Source organism: Canis lupus, chromosome 20, assembly GCF_048164855.1.
Source record: "Canis lupus baileyi chromosome 20, mCanLup2.hap1, whole genome shotgun sequence".
Classification (NCBI taxonomy): Eukaryota; Metazoa; Chordata; class Mammalia; order Carnivora; family Canidae; genus Canis; species Canis lupus.
The window spans coordinates 48,001,245-48,015,575 of NC_132857.1; the positions used below are offsets into that span (position 1 = coordinate 48,001,245).

At 33.4% G+C, this 14,331-nt stretch overlaps 1 protein-coding gene across 1 annotated transcript in view; it reads right to left on the reverse strand.

Moving 5' to 3' along the window:
• Positions 1 to 14,331, reverse strand: part of LRP1B (LDL receptor related protein 1B) — a 1,825,680-nt gene that overhangs the window by 277,039 nt on the left and 1,534,310 nt on the right. The window contains exons 44-47 of the mRNA XM_072789062.1: positions 7,671 to 7,863; positions 6,931 to 7,056; positions 2,985 to 3,113; positions 633 to 752 (exon numbers count right to left, since the gene is read on the reverse strand). Of these exons, the coding sequence (XP_072645163.1) occupies positions 633 to 752; positions 2,985 to 3,113; positions 6,931 to 7,056; positions 7,671 to 7,863 (568 nt within the window). The remainder of the gene's footprint in view (positions 1 to 632; positions 753 to 2,984; positions 3,114 to 6,930; positions 7,057 to 7,670; positions 7,864 to 14,331) is intronic.

Genomic DNA, 14,331 nt, shown 5'->3' on the forward strand with positions numbered 1-14,331 from the left:
ATAGCATGACTAACAACCCTGGAATTAACTAAAGAGTAGAGACAGGGAGACTAGTAAAAGGACTACTATGTTAATCCAGGCTTAAGGCAGATTAAAAGGGAAGATATTTCAAAGAAATATTGGATGATTTATTGATATATGGATAGATGGGTGATAAAATATGGTAGAAAGAAGAATCAAGGATAACACCAAGGTTTATTGTCCAACTGCTAGGAAAATGATGAGGTCATGTGAAAAAACAGAATTGAGAAGTAAAGGAGAGCATTTTTTGGAGCAGTACATTCAGTAGTACACATTCTGGTACAAATGTACAATAAATAAGGCAGTAGAACTGAAGAGATGAGAAATGACAAGAGTTTTGAGGTGAGCAAAGGAATAGAAACCAGAATAGAAAAAAAAAATCAAAAAAAAAAAAAAAAAAAAAAGAAACCAGAATAGAGAATATAGTCATAATTTTCAATGAACTCTAATACTCCCTTTTGGAGATATTTACCGAAGTGTGGTCCATCTCTATCAGCAGGGGCCACATACCAAAAGGGTAGAAACCACTGTGCTCTCAGGAACACACTATGGAAAAGTTCAGGAGACACTTAGCATAAGAATATTCCTCAGCTGATGCCACATACATTTACCTTTACAGTCCAGTTCATCAGAGTTGTCGCCACAGTCATTTTCACCATCACATAACTTGCTGTGAGGAATGCAACGACGATTGTAGCAAGGCCTGAAACCTCTTCGACAGCTTCTGTTTTCTTATAAAGAAAAGTAGAAACATATTTGGAGGTCTTATAGAGATATTTTTACAAAAAAAAAAAAAAAGAAAATAACAGATGAGTTCTTATTTCAGAATGGATTTTGGATCTATTAAAAAAAAGTGTGCCGTGCAGTATCAAAACTCTGGATTAGAATATTCATGCATTAAAGTAATTAATTCATTAAAGACCTTTTTAGACTAAGTGCTTTAACTTCAGTGATTCATACTTGGAGATACTATACCCATATTATTGTTTCTGATATTTGTGTCAGCACAGAAAAAAAGCATATATTCAACTTTCTAGAAGTAAGTCTGTACCTCAAGAATCATAAGACACTCTCAACACCTATTTCCTATCTCCTTTGCATCTCATAAGGCTTTTACAAGAAGACAAAATAGTAGCAAAACATGTATTTCTGAATAAGTGAATCAGAGAATTACCTAAATACCCATAAATTTCTCTTACAAATCATCTAAAAATGTCTACCAGAATTCCTAAGGAGAATAATTGCCTTCTAAATTCTGTTTACCTTAAAGAGAGTCTCCTGACATTTTCCAATTTCAGGCAAAAGGTACCACTTACACTAATAATAGCTGCCATTTATTGAACACTAATTTTGTGCCAGGCTCTATACAGAGCAAATGTAAACATACATTTGTTTATTCAGTGCTCTAAACTAATATTCAAACTAGGTTTGTTTTGTAGGGAGAAGCTAAAATATAGAGAAGTACCCTTGCTCATACTAGTCATACACTAGTAGGTTTTGAAACAAAGATTTAACCTCAGGTGTGATTCTAAAGTCTAGAATCGACACCTAGGGTTGTCAAACTGTAGCTCACAGGAACAAATGCAGCCTGTTTTTGTATAGCTCTGATGCTAAGAATGGATTGTATATTTTAAAATAGTTCTAAAATTTATTTTTTAAATAGAGGATATTTCACAGATAGCACTTTTGGTCCACAAAACCTAAAACCCTTAACTAGCTAACCCTTTGCAGATAAAGGCAGATAAAGGTTGCCAATCCCTGCTCACATGAATATTACCTTACTCTCAGAAGGTAAAAATAATGTGAAATATATTCTCAAGACAATTCATAATAAATGCAAATTTGCAAGCTGATTATTATTCTATTTTTATATGCCTCAAGATTTTTACAGAGTATAGGGTATAACCATTCATTGAAATGAATATGTCATTTGAGGTAAATTCATTAAAATTTTAGTTACAGATCAATCATGGGCAAATTACATCTATCATTTTAACTGAGAGCTTGTGATTCTGCAACATAAAAGAATGAGAGAACTGCCTGCAAATTTCCCAAACTCTACCTTCCTCTTATTTTAACTACTCTTTGATTATTTAAGTATAATTATTATCCAGATAGTAGAACAAAGGAGAAAAGCAGACACCAGATACAGCAATTCCAGATACAGATTCTTGAATTTTACAGAGCATACAATGCCAATACTCTAATATTATAGCGCAAAAATAAATCATACCAATTTAGAAAAAATCCCGAACAGTTCTACAGTAACTATCAATGATTACACACACAGAAGTTTCCAGGTGAAATATTGTTGTAATGAAGGCAAATATCAATTGCCTACTGGGTTCAAAAAGCTAATCTCTACTCCCAAGAAAGAGTGAAAGGTTGACCATCACTTGGTGCCACCTACAGAGACACAGCTGGAGGAATTCCATCCTTGATGGGGAGGATGGCTAATGCAAACATCCTTTGTACCAAAAGACACTAACCCTGAGCCAATCCTGAAGACAAGAATAGGGACAACACTTTGATATCAATTCAACAACATGCTATCATTAACTGCTGGTCGACCTTTGCTGCAGAGTAAACTTACAGTACGTACCAATAACTAATATTTCTGCCTTCCATCTTTAAGAATGTAAGCCTAAAACCTATCACTACATGATGAATAAGTAGACAGCTTAAAAGAAAGGCCCCTGTGGCATCTAAACTTGTACTTTGTAGGTGGAAGGCTATGAGGAAATTCTTCACTGACTATGGTAGGTATCAAATAGGACATAAGAAGTCCCATTTGAACAAGAACACAAAGCCAAACTCAATTAATTGCCTTATAGCCACATGTTAATGAGAGACATTAAGGAAATCATACGTATAAATGAAATGGAGACAATCAAACCAAAAATTATGAAAATAATTACAAACTACTCTCAGAAGTGAACATGCATCACATATCAGACACTTACCACAGTAGAGCAGTTTCTCGTCTGACTTATCCTTACAGTGAGGTGTGCCATCACAGGTGAGCTGATAGTCAATACATTCTCCATTTCCACACTCAAACTCTGAATACATGTTGCAAGAGGAATTTTTAGCTGAAGGGGAAAAAAGACAATGTTTTGACTCAATAGCAAACATCTCTCATACCATGATAACTGTTTCCCTTAATCTTCATTATAAAACTAAACTAAAATTTATCAAAGTATAAAATCAAATAAAGGGCAAGGGTTTCTGGCATTTCTTTATGAAAAAGATTAAAGGAACACCTTTTTGTTCGCTGTTTTCACATTCCCTTTCTAAAATTTTGGGGAGTTGCCTCACTTCATTTTTCTTTTATACTTAGTTGTATACGTCTTGCTAATTATTTTCTGACTGTATATGCATGAAAAGAAGGATGGGCTTAAATTTGGGTGACTATATTTATGCATTTTGCTTAGCAACTACCTTAAAAATAAATTGTCAAAAAGAGTCAGTTAAATGAGCTCTGTACATATTGAGAGAAGGTTCTTTTTGTGTTTTTTTTTCTTATTGGAAACTATAATATATTCTTTAATACACTGATATTTTTCAGTACACAGTTAGCATTTTGATTTCTTTATTTTTGTTTGAGTATAGTTGATGCTCAATGTTATATTAGTTTCAAGTGTAGAGTTCTCATTTTTTAATGCCTGACTTGATTCATCTTATTTAAATCTACCTCCAACTGATCTCCCTCCTCATCTACCTTTGGAAGAAATCTCTTTAGCAGCTTTCCCCATTCAGAAGTCCTGAAATTGCTAAAAGTATCCTCATCGGCCTTTTGTTCTACCCACAGTGAGAGGTACCAGGGGGCAGAACTGCACACTGGGCCAGCATCTACTCCTTGAGGTGCACAGGAAACTGTGGTTGAACTGAAGGAGACTGACAAGCTGAAAAGCATGTGCCCGAGAAGTGTATAGGCTCCAAATGACCACTGTCATAATGTCCCACTTCTAACTCTCCATATTTTTTGTAAAAAATGAAAAGTCTGAGTTTTTATGTGACTTGCCCAATCTGTGAGCAAAGACCAATGGCAACAAAGTACTCACAAACAAACAAACACCCATCTTTCTACAGCTAGGTTTCATCCCTGGAATGCCAGTATGTGACCCTTATTTAGAAAGATCATCTGGGGTAAAACGGACCTATTTTTATTCTTAAATAATAGATTTACCAGTAAACATTTAGAATTCGATTTTGTGGTTGCATCATGTGTTATTGGTTTGCTTGTACTCACTCCATTGCTTGTTGAATAATTGTACAGTGAAATCCAGTCATACTAATTATATTGGAGGTAATTGGAATTCATTTATCTCTATTAATGCAGAAAACAGCTTAATTTTATAATTTACTATCAATTTCTTTTGAAAGTTGTATTTTAGAAATATTCAATTACACAGCTACTCATACTATTTGAAGTTTCCAGTGTTTTATTTCTTTGTTAGTCCTAGAATGCATCTCATCTTTACAGATTATCTATTGGTCTATCTACTGATGACTTCTAATTAAAATCTTTCAACGGCATATTTTTCTTGGTACAGTCGAAATTCAACTGGTCAGGTAGAAAGTCAATTTAGAGAAAGTAACAAATAATTTAAAAATCTAAAAATATCGTTAGCTTTAAAGGAACAAGCATTAAGAAGGGTACTGACATTGCTGCACATGATCACATTCAAGCAGGAACTGAACAAAATTCATTTACTGGGAGGCTACTGATGTTCCCAACTTATTCTATCTACTTTCAACACATCTTGTTTAACTTCTCACTTCTAATGAGAATTAACTGTTATGATTGAAGATGCAAATTTTGCTTTTATAATCATTATGACTTTGAGGGAAAAAATATTCACAACAAAAAAATGTTTTTATTACATAAAATCAAGCCTTATAAAAGCAAAACTGTTGCTTAGGTATGTTCATTCGAACTAGCATTGAGTGTTACGCTTCTTCGCAGAAACAAAAATGTGGTTCAGCTGTCCTCTAATTCTCTCATGATGTAATTACTTCAATTATATTTGTTATTCTTCTGTTGTGGATGTTGATAAGGTTAGGAATCTTGTGTAAAGTGGAATTGCCTAATCTTTTTGTCAAGAGTTATGACAACACATGGTTTTCCCTCCCTTGTCCTGAGGGTGGTGCCTTTCCCCCCTTCAACCCTGCCATTAACATTCACGAACTGCTCTGGGTGAACTAACTCAGATGTGGATATAGACATGCCAGATACATCTTCGTTTCCAAAGATGGATTTGACAAAAAGTTACTTTCCAATCTCTCTCTGCTGGGCCACAGGATTTCAATATGAATGTACCATGGATCCAGGATGCTTCTATAAAGGTCTGTCAGCTCTGAAGAATCAAATATCACTCTGTAGTTGCATGTGAATACAACTGTGCTTGTTTAAAAGATAGTTTTCTTTCTGAATCATTCCCTCTCATCAATAGAGAGAAGCAGGTGGCTTAGTAGGGACAGATGTATCTAATCTATTTTGGAGCAAGGACAGGCATCCACTGTATACAAATAAGCCTTGCTGTTTTGACTAGAGGCATTGGTTTTCTACTGGCCTGTAGTGACCTGTGAAAGAAACATGAGTGATTCTAATGCATGACTAACACTCCAGGCTTACAGATGGCATCAGATCCAGACCATTACAGCTGAAACCACAAAAGCAAACTGAAAGAGTTTAAGCAATTACCCGAGCAATTCAAGGAAGTGTTAGGTTACTAAGAATTATGGGAATTTGAGGCTCGAATTATTAAAATTGGCTGTCTTCATTTAAAGTTCACTGACCAATTGCATCATTCCCGTTTGCTTTGGCACAGTCTTAAATAAAAGTCAGAGGTGCCCTTTCTTTCACTAAGAGGTGCCCTTTGGGTTGTAGTACCAAATTGCAAAGTGAAAACATATGTCTATATTCTTGTATTAGGTGCAATAGTTTTCAAGGTAAAGAAGAGGATGTTAAAGTGCTTGTATTAAAGTACACAACAGATAAAAGAGAAGATCCCTCTGGTAAATAAAGACCAAAAAAAGACTAAAGATAAAGATGAAATATACTTATACTATTTGATATTTATTTTTATAATGTAGACATATATACCTCTGTTGATTTTCTAAGATGAAGATATAAGATGAGGATATGGATGAAAAGAGAAAAAAAAATAAAGCGATTGCCACATCCTGAGAGCGAGTTCACTAATTTCCAACAAGATGTCTCTTGTCTTTCTTATACACAAATAGTCTTAATGTTAAAGATAAATTAACATTCTTTATGTTACTGGCTAATTTCTCATGGCAATATTGGAACACTTGAACCCTTATTTATTTTGGAAACAGTTTGAAAACTTAGCTGCTAATAAGTGTATACTGTAATGGTACTAATTAAAGATTGTAATGCCTTTTGGGAGGTATAAACATCATGCAAGGCTGCAATGTTACATTCTTAATTAACCGTTTGGAAATGATTACAAATAAGCTGCATGAACCATTCTCTCTCATTTACATACTGTGACAGACTGAGTGGTTTTACTACAAGGCTACTGATCTACTGCCTATATATTGGTTTATTTCAGATTTAATTAATTTTGCTATTGACTTAATTCTCAAAGTTGTAACTCAAGTTTTCAGATAATTTGCAGGTATTTCTCTAACTCATCAAACACCTTCCAGCCCACAATAGGCGATACACCATTTGTCACTGTTCTGGTTATCATTATCTATCATATGGTGTAACAACTAAGTAGAGTGGTGAATTGAGTTCTTTTTAGAATAGAAAGATATGCCAACTGGGCCTCTAGGATTGGAAGAGAGTACAATTTCATGAATATCAAGACAATTTCAATATCCATGTATGCCTTTTGAGTAGTTATGTCATATCACATTTCAATTGTCTTTACTTACTCACACATCTGTTGTCATCTAGCAGTATTCGATCCCCCCTGCAGGAACAATTCACTCTCCCATTAGGAGTTAAAAGGCACAGATCATGGCAACCTCCATTTGATAATGAACATGGAGAAAGTTCACCTGCAATGAAGAGACTATTGGTAACATTTTATATTGAATTTCTATTCTTTGTTAGATTAACAGTAAACTGTTAGGCTGCCCCTCTCAAAGATATAAACAAGGAATATTCAGGACTTTGGAAAATCCAAACATCATAAGAGGTAAAAACATTAGAAAAGCTTGCAACATAAGCCACTACATCTTCTAGAACATTTGTCAAGGATGCCATGGCATCAAATGAACTAGTTTTACTAAAAAAACATACTGATGCCTTAAGCTGCAATTTTTGTAGGTATTTCAGTGATTAAAGAACTTTTCAACCCACATGTAAAGCTTATTTAGCAAGAAGTATTATTTTCATGGAAACGACTTGATTTGAATGTTCGAAGATTGAGAGTGAGAGAGAATAAATTTCCAGAAACAAGTAAGTAAAAAGGAATTGTTCTTCTGGTGATAAATGAAGAACTACAGAAATTACCTTGAGCCTTTCAGATAATTTTAATATACTGAATAGGCAAATCCTGAACACTATCTACAGGAACGTTAAAAAAAATCAACTAAGTATTACTGGAAAACATAATTTTTTGCAAAGATTATATAATTAAGAAATACATTAAGTTTCTAGTGTAACTTACAGCTATTGGTGTCATTGGCAACAGCTATGATTCCCATTGGTTGATGTGGAATATCAGAACGAAGAATTTTTGTATCTCCTCCTGTGTACTTGTTGGAACGCAGAATAGCTCTTCTTCCCCAGTCTGACCAGAAGATATAATTGTCATAAACAGCCAAACTGAGGAAAGTTCCTGGACCAGATTTGACAATCACCTGAAATAAATTTAAATATATGTTTTTTTTTAAATGAATATATAGACATTTCTATCTCCACATCTATTTTTGCTTCAAAAAGTTTTTTTTAAAGATTAAGATTAGTTGCATTTAATCAATGAAAATCATCATTTAAAAGATGCATCTTACTAAATGTATCATAAAATTCTTTATAGTTTATTTTAACTGTTTGAATCATTATTAGTTTTTATAACGTGTTTATTTAATATTTTCAGTATATCACAATTTACTGATCATTTAGTTCATATAAACAACTGCATTTTTTCAGTATTATAAAACAAAATCACCAGGTCAAAAATATGAGATGATTACTAATAAGCACTGTCCTTTAATAAGAATCATCAGTCATCCAGTGAACACTCATCAAGCTATCAGAACTATAAAAGGAATATAAAGAACTATAAGACTCAGGTTTTTCCTTCAGGAATCGTTCACCATGAATAACTAAACCAGATATACATGAATTGGCAATAAAAGTTTAAAAGTAATGACCAAACTTCCACTTAGACCATATTAAAGGACTAGATTTATCTTCTGAATAAAACAACTAAAAAATGAATAAAATATATAAAACAAGTCTTTTCAGCACATTGGACATAAGGTAAGAAAGGACAATGATTCCTAATTAACTTAGGAAATAAACTGAGTGAGTCTCATGATGGCCATGGCTAAATGCCTGAGAGATTCAGGTAGCACCAAAGTACAAAAGAACCCAACAGAACCTAGACAACTCCCTGAGAGGGATAGGGCTGAGAATTAAAGGAGGCCAATAGGTTAGATCTCACAGGGTAGAGTGTCAGAGAAGAGAATGTAACATAAAGAGAACTCTAGATATCTGCAAAGGGTTCTCCTAGAATAGTCAGCCAAGTACTAAGCACAAGCACACACATCTGAAGCAACTTTGGGTTGATGAAAGGGCTATACAAAAGGATCAGAGAGAAGAGTTCCAAAATTCACACAGGTCCATGAATTGTGCCTGTTAATACCAACCAGACTTGAAAACTTTCCACTTCATAGGGAGTCTGAATAGAGTACCTAGAAGAGTCTTGCCTCAGCAATGAGAAATAAAAATTAACCCCAGACTAACTCTGGTTTACTCCTGTCTAACAAAACTTAAAGGAAGAACTCAAAGGATCAAATTGTTTCCAAATAGCTTAACCATTTCCCAGAACACAGCTCAGGTATTTTAGTGGAAATATGAAAAATTTGCCACTAAGCCACTATAAGACAAGATACAAAAGAAAAAGAAATGTCTCAAATTAATGACCTCAGTGTCCATCTTAAAAAACTAGAAGAAAACAATAAAAAAGTTAAACCTAAAGTATAGAAAGGAAAATAAAAGTAGAGAAATCAAAGAAATAGAAAACAGAAAAAACAATAGAGAAAAATCAATAAAATTTAAAATAAATGGCTATTTGAGAAGCATAAAATAGATAATACATAATGATGAAGGGGGGGTTAACCCAGAAATAAAGATTAATTTAACATTAAAAAAACTAACAGTATAATTTACCATATTAACAAAACAAAAGTGACAACACATATGAAGATCTTAATAAATGCAAAGAAATTATTTATAAGATCTAACATCAGTTCCTGATAAAGACTCAGAATAGATATTAAACTAGGAACAATAGGAATGATCACTCTCCCTTCTACTCAAATTTGTCCTACAGTTTCTAGGCAGAATAATAAGGCAAGAAAACATTTTTTTTTTTCCAGATGGGAGAGGAGGAAGAAATCAAACTGTATTTATTTTCAGATAACACAATCTAATCCTCTACATAAAAAAATTCAATAGAATCTACAAAACAAAAAAACCTGCTTAGGATAACTAATATATCTAGTAAAACTATAGGACACAAGGTTGCTATAAAAATTTCTGTATATTAACAATAAATAATTGAAAATTAATATAAGAAAACTTATACAGTAGTATCAACAAACAATAAATACTTAGTAACTTATATAAAAATATGTACAAGAACCTAAAAACTATAAAATTTTGTTAAGAGTAACTAATAAAAACCTGAAAAAATAAAGAGATATATTCTATTCATGGTTTGTAAGATTCAAGCTATTGAGATGTCATCTCTTCTCAAATTGGTAAATTATACCTAATCCCAATTAAAACCCGGCAGACATTTCCTAGAAATTGACAAGCTGATTCTAAATTTCATATGGAAATGCAAAATATTTTGTATACATAAAAATGGCAAAAAAAGTTGGTTGATTAACATTACTTCATTTCAAGACATAATAAATTGACAGTTACCAAGAGGATATATGTAGTATTAGAAAAAGAGAAATACATCCGTGAAACAGATGAGAGAGTTCACAAACAGACCCATACATTTACGAATAACTAATTTTTGACAATTTTTTTAAAAAGGATAGTTTTTTCAGCAAATGATACTTGAATAAATAAATATGCATACACAAAAATTAAACTATCATCTTATTAAGAAATAAACTGGAAATTTATCACAGACCTAAATGAAAAATTTAAAACTTTAAAACTAAAGAAAAATATGGAAGAAAATTTTTATGATCGTGGGGTAAGCAAATATTTCTTAGGTATGACATCAAAACCATGATTGATCAAAAAGATCTATAAAATGAACTCAGTCAAATTAGAAAACCTCTACACTTCAAAGGATAATGGTAAGACAATGAAAAGGTTAGTCACAAACTAAAAAAATTTGCAAATCTTAGGTCTAACAAAGGATATATATTAAGAAAAAAAACCTACCAAAACTCAAAAATATAATGAATATATAATCCAATAAAGAATGGGAAGCATTTTTGAAGCGACACTTTATTCAAGAAAGAATACACTTTATTCATGTATATACGTGGCAAATAAGCATAGAAAAAAAGATTATTGGCATCATTAGACATTAGGGAAATAAAATTACTGCACCATTCTTAGAATAAAGTTAAAATGGCCAGCAAACCAAGTGTTGGTGAGGTTATGGAAGAACTTGTAGGAATGGGAAATGGTACTACCAAATATGGAAAACAATTTGGCATTTTCTTAAAAAGTTAAACATATAACTAGCATATGATCTACCCTTCTATTTCCTAGTGTTTATTTACCCAATAAAATTAAAGAATATATCTATATCAAGACTTGTACACAAATGTTCATAGCAACTCCACCTACAATAAGCATAGATTGGAAGCCACTCAATGCCCATGTGCAGATATATGCATAAACAAATCACATATATCCATATTATTCTATGCTTGGGTATGTCCTCAGAAACTCAACATTAGCAAAAATCTTACTAAGTCAGATTAGCCAGAATCCCCCACTCTTGATATCTGATCACTGTCAATATCTGACTAAATTCTTCATCCCTTGTACTCCCACGGTGGAGTCTGATCACTTTGGCTTGCCATTACCAAGAACCTTGGGACACCTGGGTGGCTCAGTGGCAGGGTGCCTGTCTTCGGCTCAGGGAGGTATCCCAGGATCTGGGATCGAGTCCCACATCCGGCTCCCTACAAGGAGCCTGCTTCTCCCTCTGCCTATGTCTCTACCTCTCTCTCAGTCTGTATCTTTCATGAATAAATAAATAAATCTTAAAAAAAAAAAAAAAGAATCTTGTTAGGTCAGTGTACCTAGAATCTTCCCTTACTTCTGATATTTCCTCTGAGTAGGTGTCCATCCATTAACAACCCACTCTGCTCCTTGACTATAAATTTCTACTTTTCCTTGTGTTTGGTGTTGAGCACATTTCTTTCCTCTACTACAAAATTCCATTGCAATACTTCCTTCTATCTCTTGTGTTGGTTCTGAAAATAGCTTGCATTGGTTTTTTAACAAGTGTCATGAATATATTTTTTGCCTTAACACATACAATGTAATACCATTGAGAAAAAAAAAAAAGATGAACTATTTGATGCATGTAATGATATGGATGGATTCCGAATAATTATGCCAAGTGAAAGAAGCCAGACAAAAAAGAAATATATAGTATAAGATACCACTTAAATAAACTAGAAAAAAAAATGCAAACTAATCTATGGTGACAAAAAACAGTGTTTCCCATGGACAGAGTGGGGCAGGGGTAGGATGGAAAGAGAGGGATTAAAAGGGAAATTAGTGGATTTATCATCTAGTCATTTTATTTAGTTTTTGCTTCTAAACCTAAACCATAGGTGGCCTACCCATATAGTTCTCAACTCTTTATGAAATCAGTGGATGAATAAAGCAATAGTTTATTTTTTTAAATATTTTATTTATTCATGAGAGACACAGAGAGGGAGGCAGAGACACAGGCAGAGGGAGAAGCAGGCTCCATGCAGGGAGCCCGATGTGGAACTCGATCCTGGGTCCCCAGGATTATGCCCTGGGCCGAAGGCAGGCACTAAACCACTGAGCCACCCAGGCATCCCTAAAGCAATACTTTAAATATGAGTATATGCTTGTTAGTTGAATGAAGAGATCACCAAAAGAGAGAATGTGACATGAAAAATTAAAGAAAATAATCTTACCACAGAGATATAATCATTCATCATTTTGAATTAAGAATATATATATATATATTTTTTTTTTAAGAATATATATTTTTATATCTGTCTCTATTCTCCCTTTTCCCCCCCTCCCACAAGAAAGCAAGCACTGCAAGCCAGGAGGAGGGCTGTCATCTGATCCTGACCATGCTGGCACCCTGATCTTGATTTTCAGTCTCTAGGACTGTAAAAAATAAATTTCTGTTGCTTTAGCTACCCAGTCTATGTCATTTTGTTATAGCAGCCTGAGCTGATTAAGCCAACAGTTTCACTCCTTCCTTTAGAAGAGCCAACCTTTAAGATTTGTATCTACTTTAAATTTTAATGAATATTTTTTTTTAAATCAAAATGATGAAGGAAAGATTGTTTGCTACGAGAATAAAAATGATAGCTACCTGGGAAGATTTTCCTGAGAAAGAGAATGATAAACAGTCAATAGGAGAGGAAAAGAGAAAGACAGAAGGAAGGGCTTTGGGCAGAGGGAATACACAGTGTGAGAGTCAAGAGTAAGGAGGAACAGAAAATGTGGGGGAAATGAATGAAGGTTAAGGGAGCATGAGGGTCGCTCAGACATCTAAGAAGATCCCATGAAGAGCCTGAGGAGAAAGGGCAGAAGGGCAAATGTTTAGGGCCTTCCTTCTTATAGACCAAGGCTGTCAATCTGACTGTTGTTCCAAAAATTATAGCAATAATTAATAATAATAATAATTTTAAAAACTCATGTTTTATTGGTTTGTAGTTTTAAAGATTATTCTGCTTCTACTGTAGAGAGCAGATTTGATAAAAACAAAAAAGCTGCAGAGAGACCAATTAAGATCAGCTGCATTTGACCAGAAAAAAGGGTAACACTTGATATTTTAAGAAGGGTGAAGAACACAAATATTAGAGCAGTATTTGCAAATGAAGCACTTCCTAATTTACTTTTTATCAAAACTCATGAGGCTTTTCATTTCATTCATTCATTCATTCATTCATTCGTCTTTTTACCTTTTTTTTTTTCTGGTAAATATTACAAACTAACACTTCACAAATGCTTACAATTTATGGGGTAGGTACATAATACATGTATCAAACCTAATTTTAATCTTCACATTAACAGAGAGAGATCATTTCATTCCACATTTCACTGGTAAGGACTGAAGCTTAACAATCAACCCACAGTCACAGATTTACTGAGTGATTTGAGCCTTCTACATATAAAATTTGCTTTAGTTAAAGAAAGTAGAGAAATTCTTCTTCATATATTGGCATATATGTATGTACTGTCTTTATTATTTTATCCATGTTCCTTCAAGTTAGAAACTATAGTAACACCTTCGATTCCCTTTTCTATCCAGGATCATATTTTGCATGAACAAAATATACACATTGATGAATCACTAAGAATGAAAGCAAAATTCTAATAATTAGTTGTAAATAAAATTAGTTGTCTTTTTAATGAAGGACAAATAGCTAGTCTCATGACAAAGTTTTTCTATGGTACCAAAAGTCTATTTGGCATACAGCAATTTTTATGAATTTTAATACTTATTGAGTCTAGTAGTTTACTTCTCTACTTCTGCTGACACAGAGAAAGAGGAAAAAAGTAACATTAAAACCAGTCTATAATTATGCATGTTGCTTTAATAGGGTACAATAGGGTCTACTAAGAATGAGCTGACTCCAGACATCTCATTCCACCAGTTAGAGTTCCATGTGGAACAGAGATGTGAAACCTACTACATTTTACTTTCTCATCTCCAAGTTAAAACATTTTTATCATAGGTTCACAAATACTGCACCTTGCAAGCCTAATCAGCATCTTCATTTACAGTTCAAAAGCTCTGTCATCAAAAACTGCACTTTACCATGTTATATGGTAATGTACCATTATGGCATAATTTTGAGGCATTTTCACCTTGAACCTATAAAAAGGCTCATGTTTCA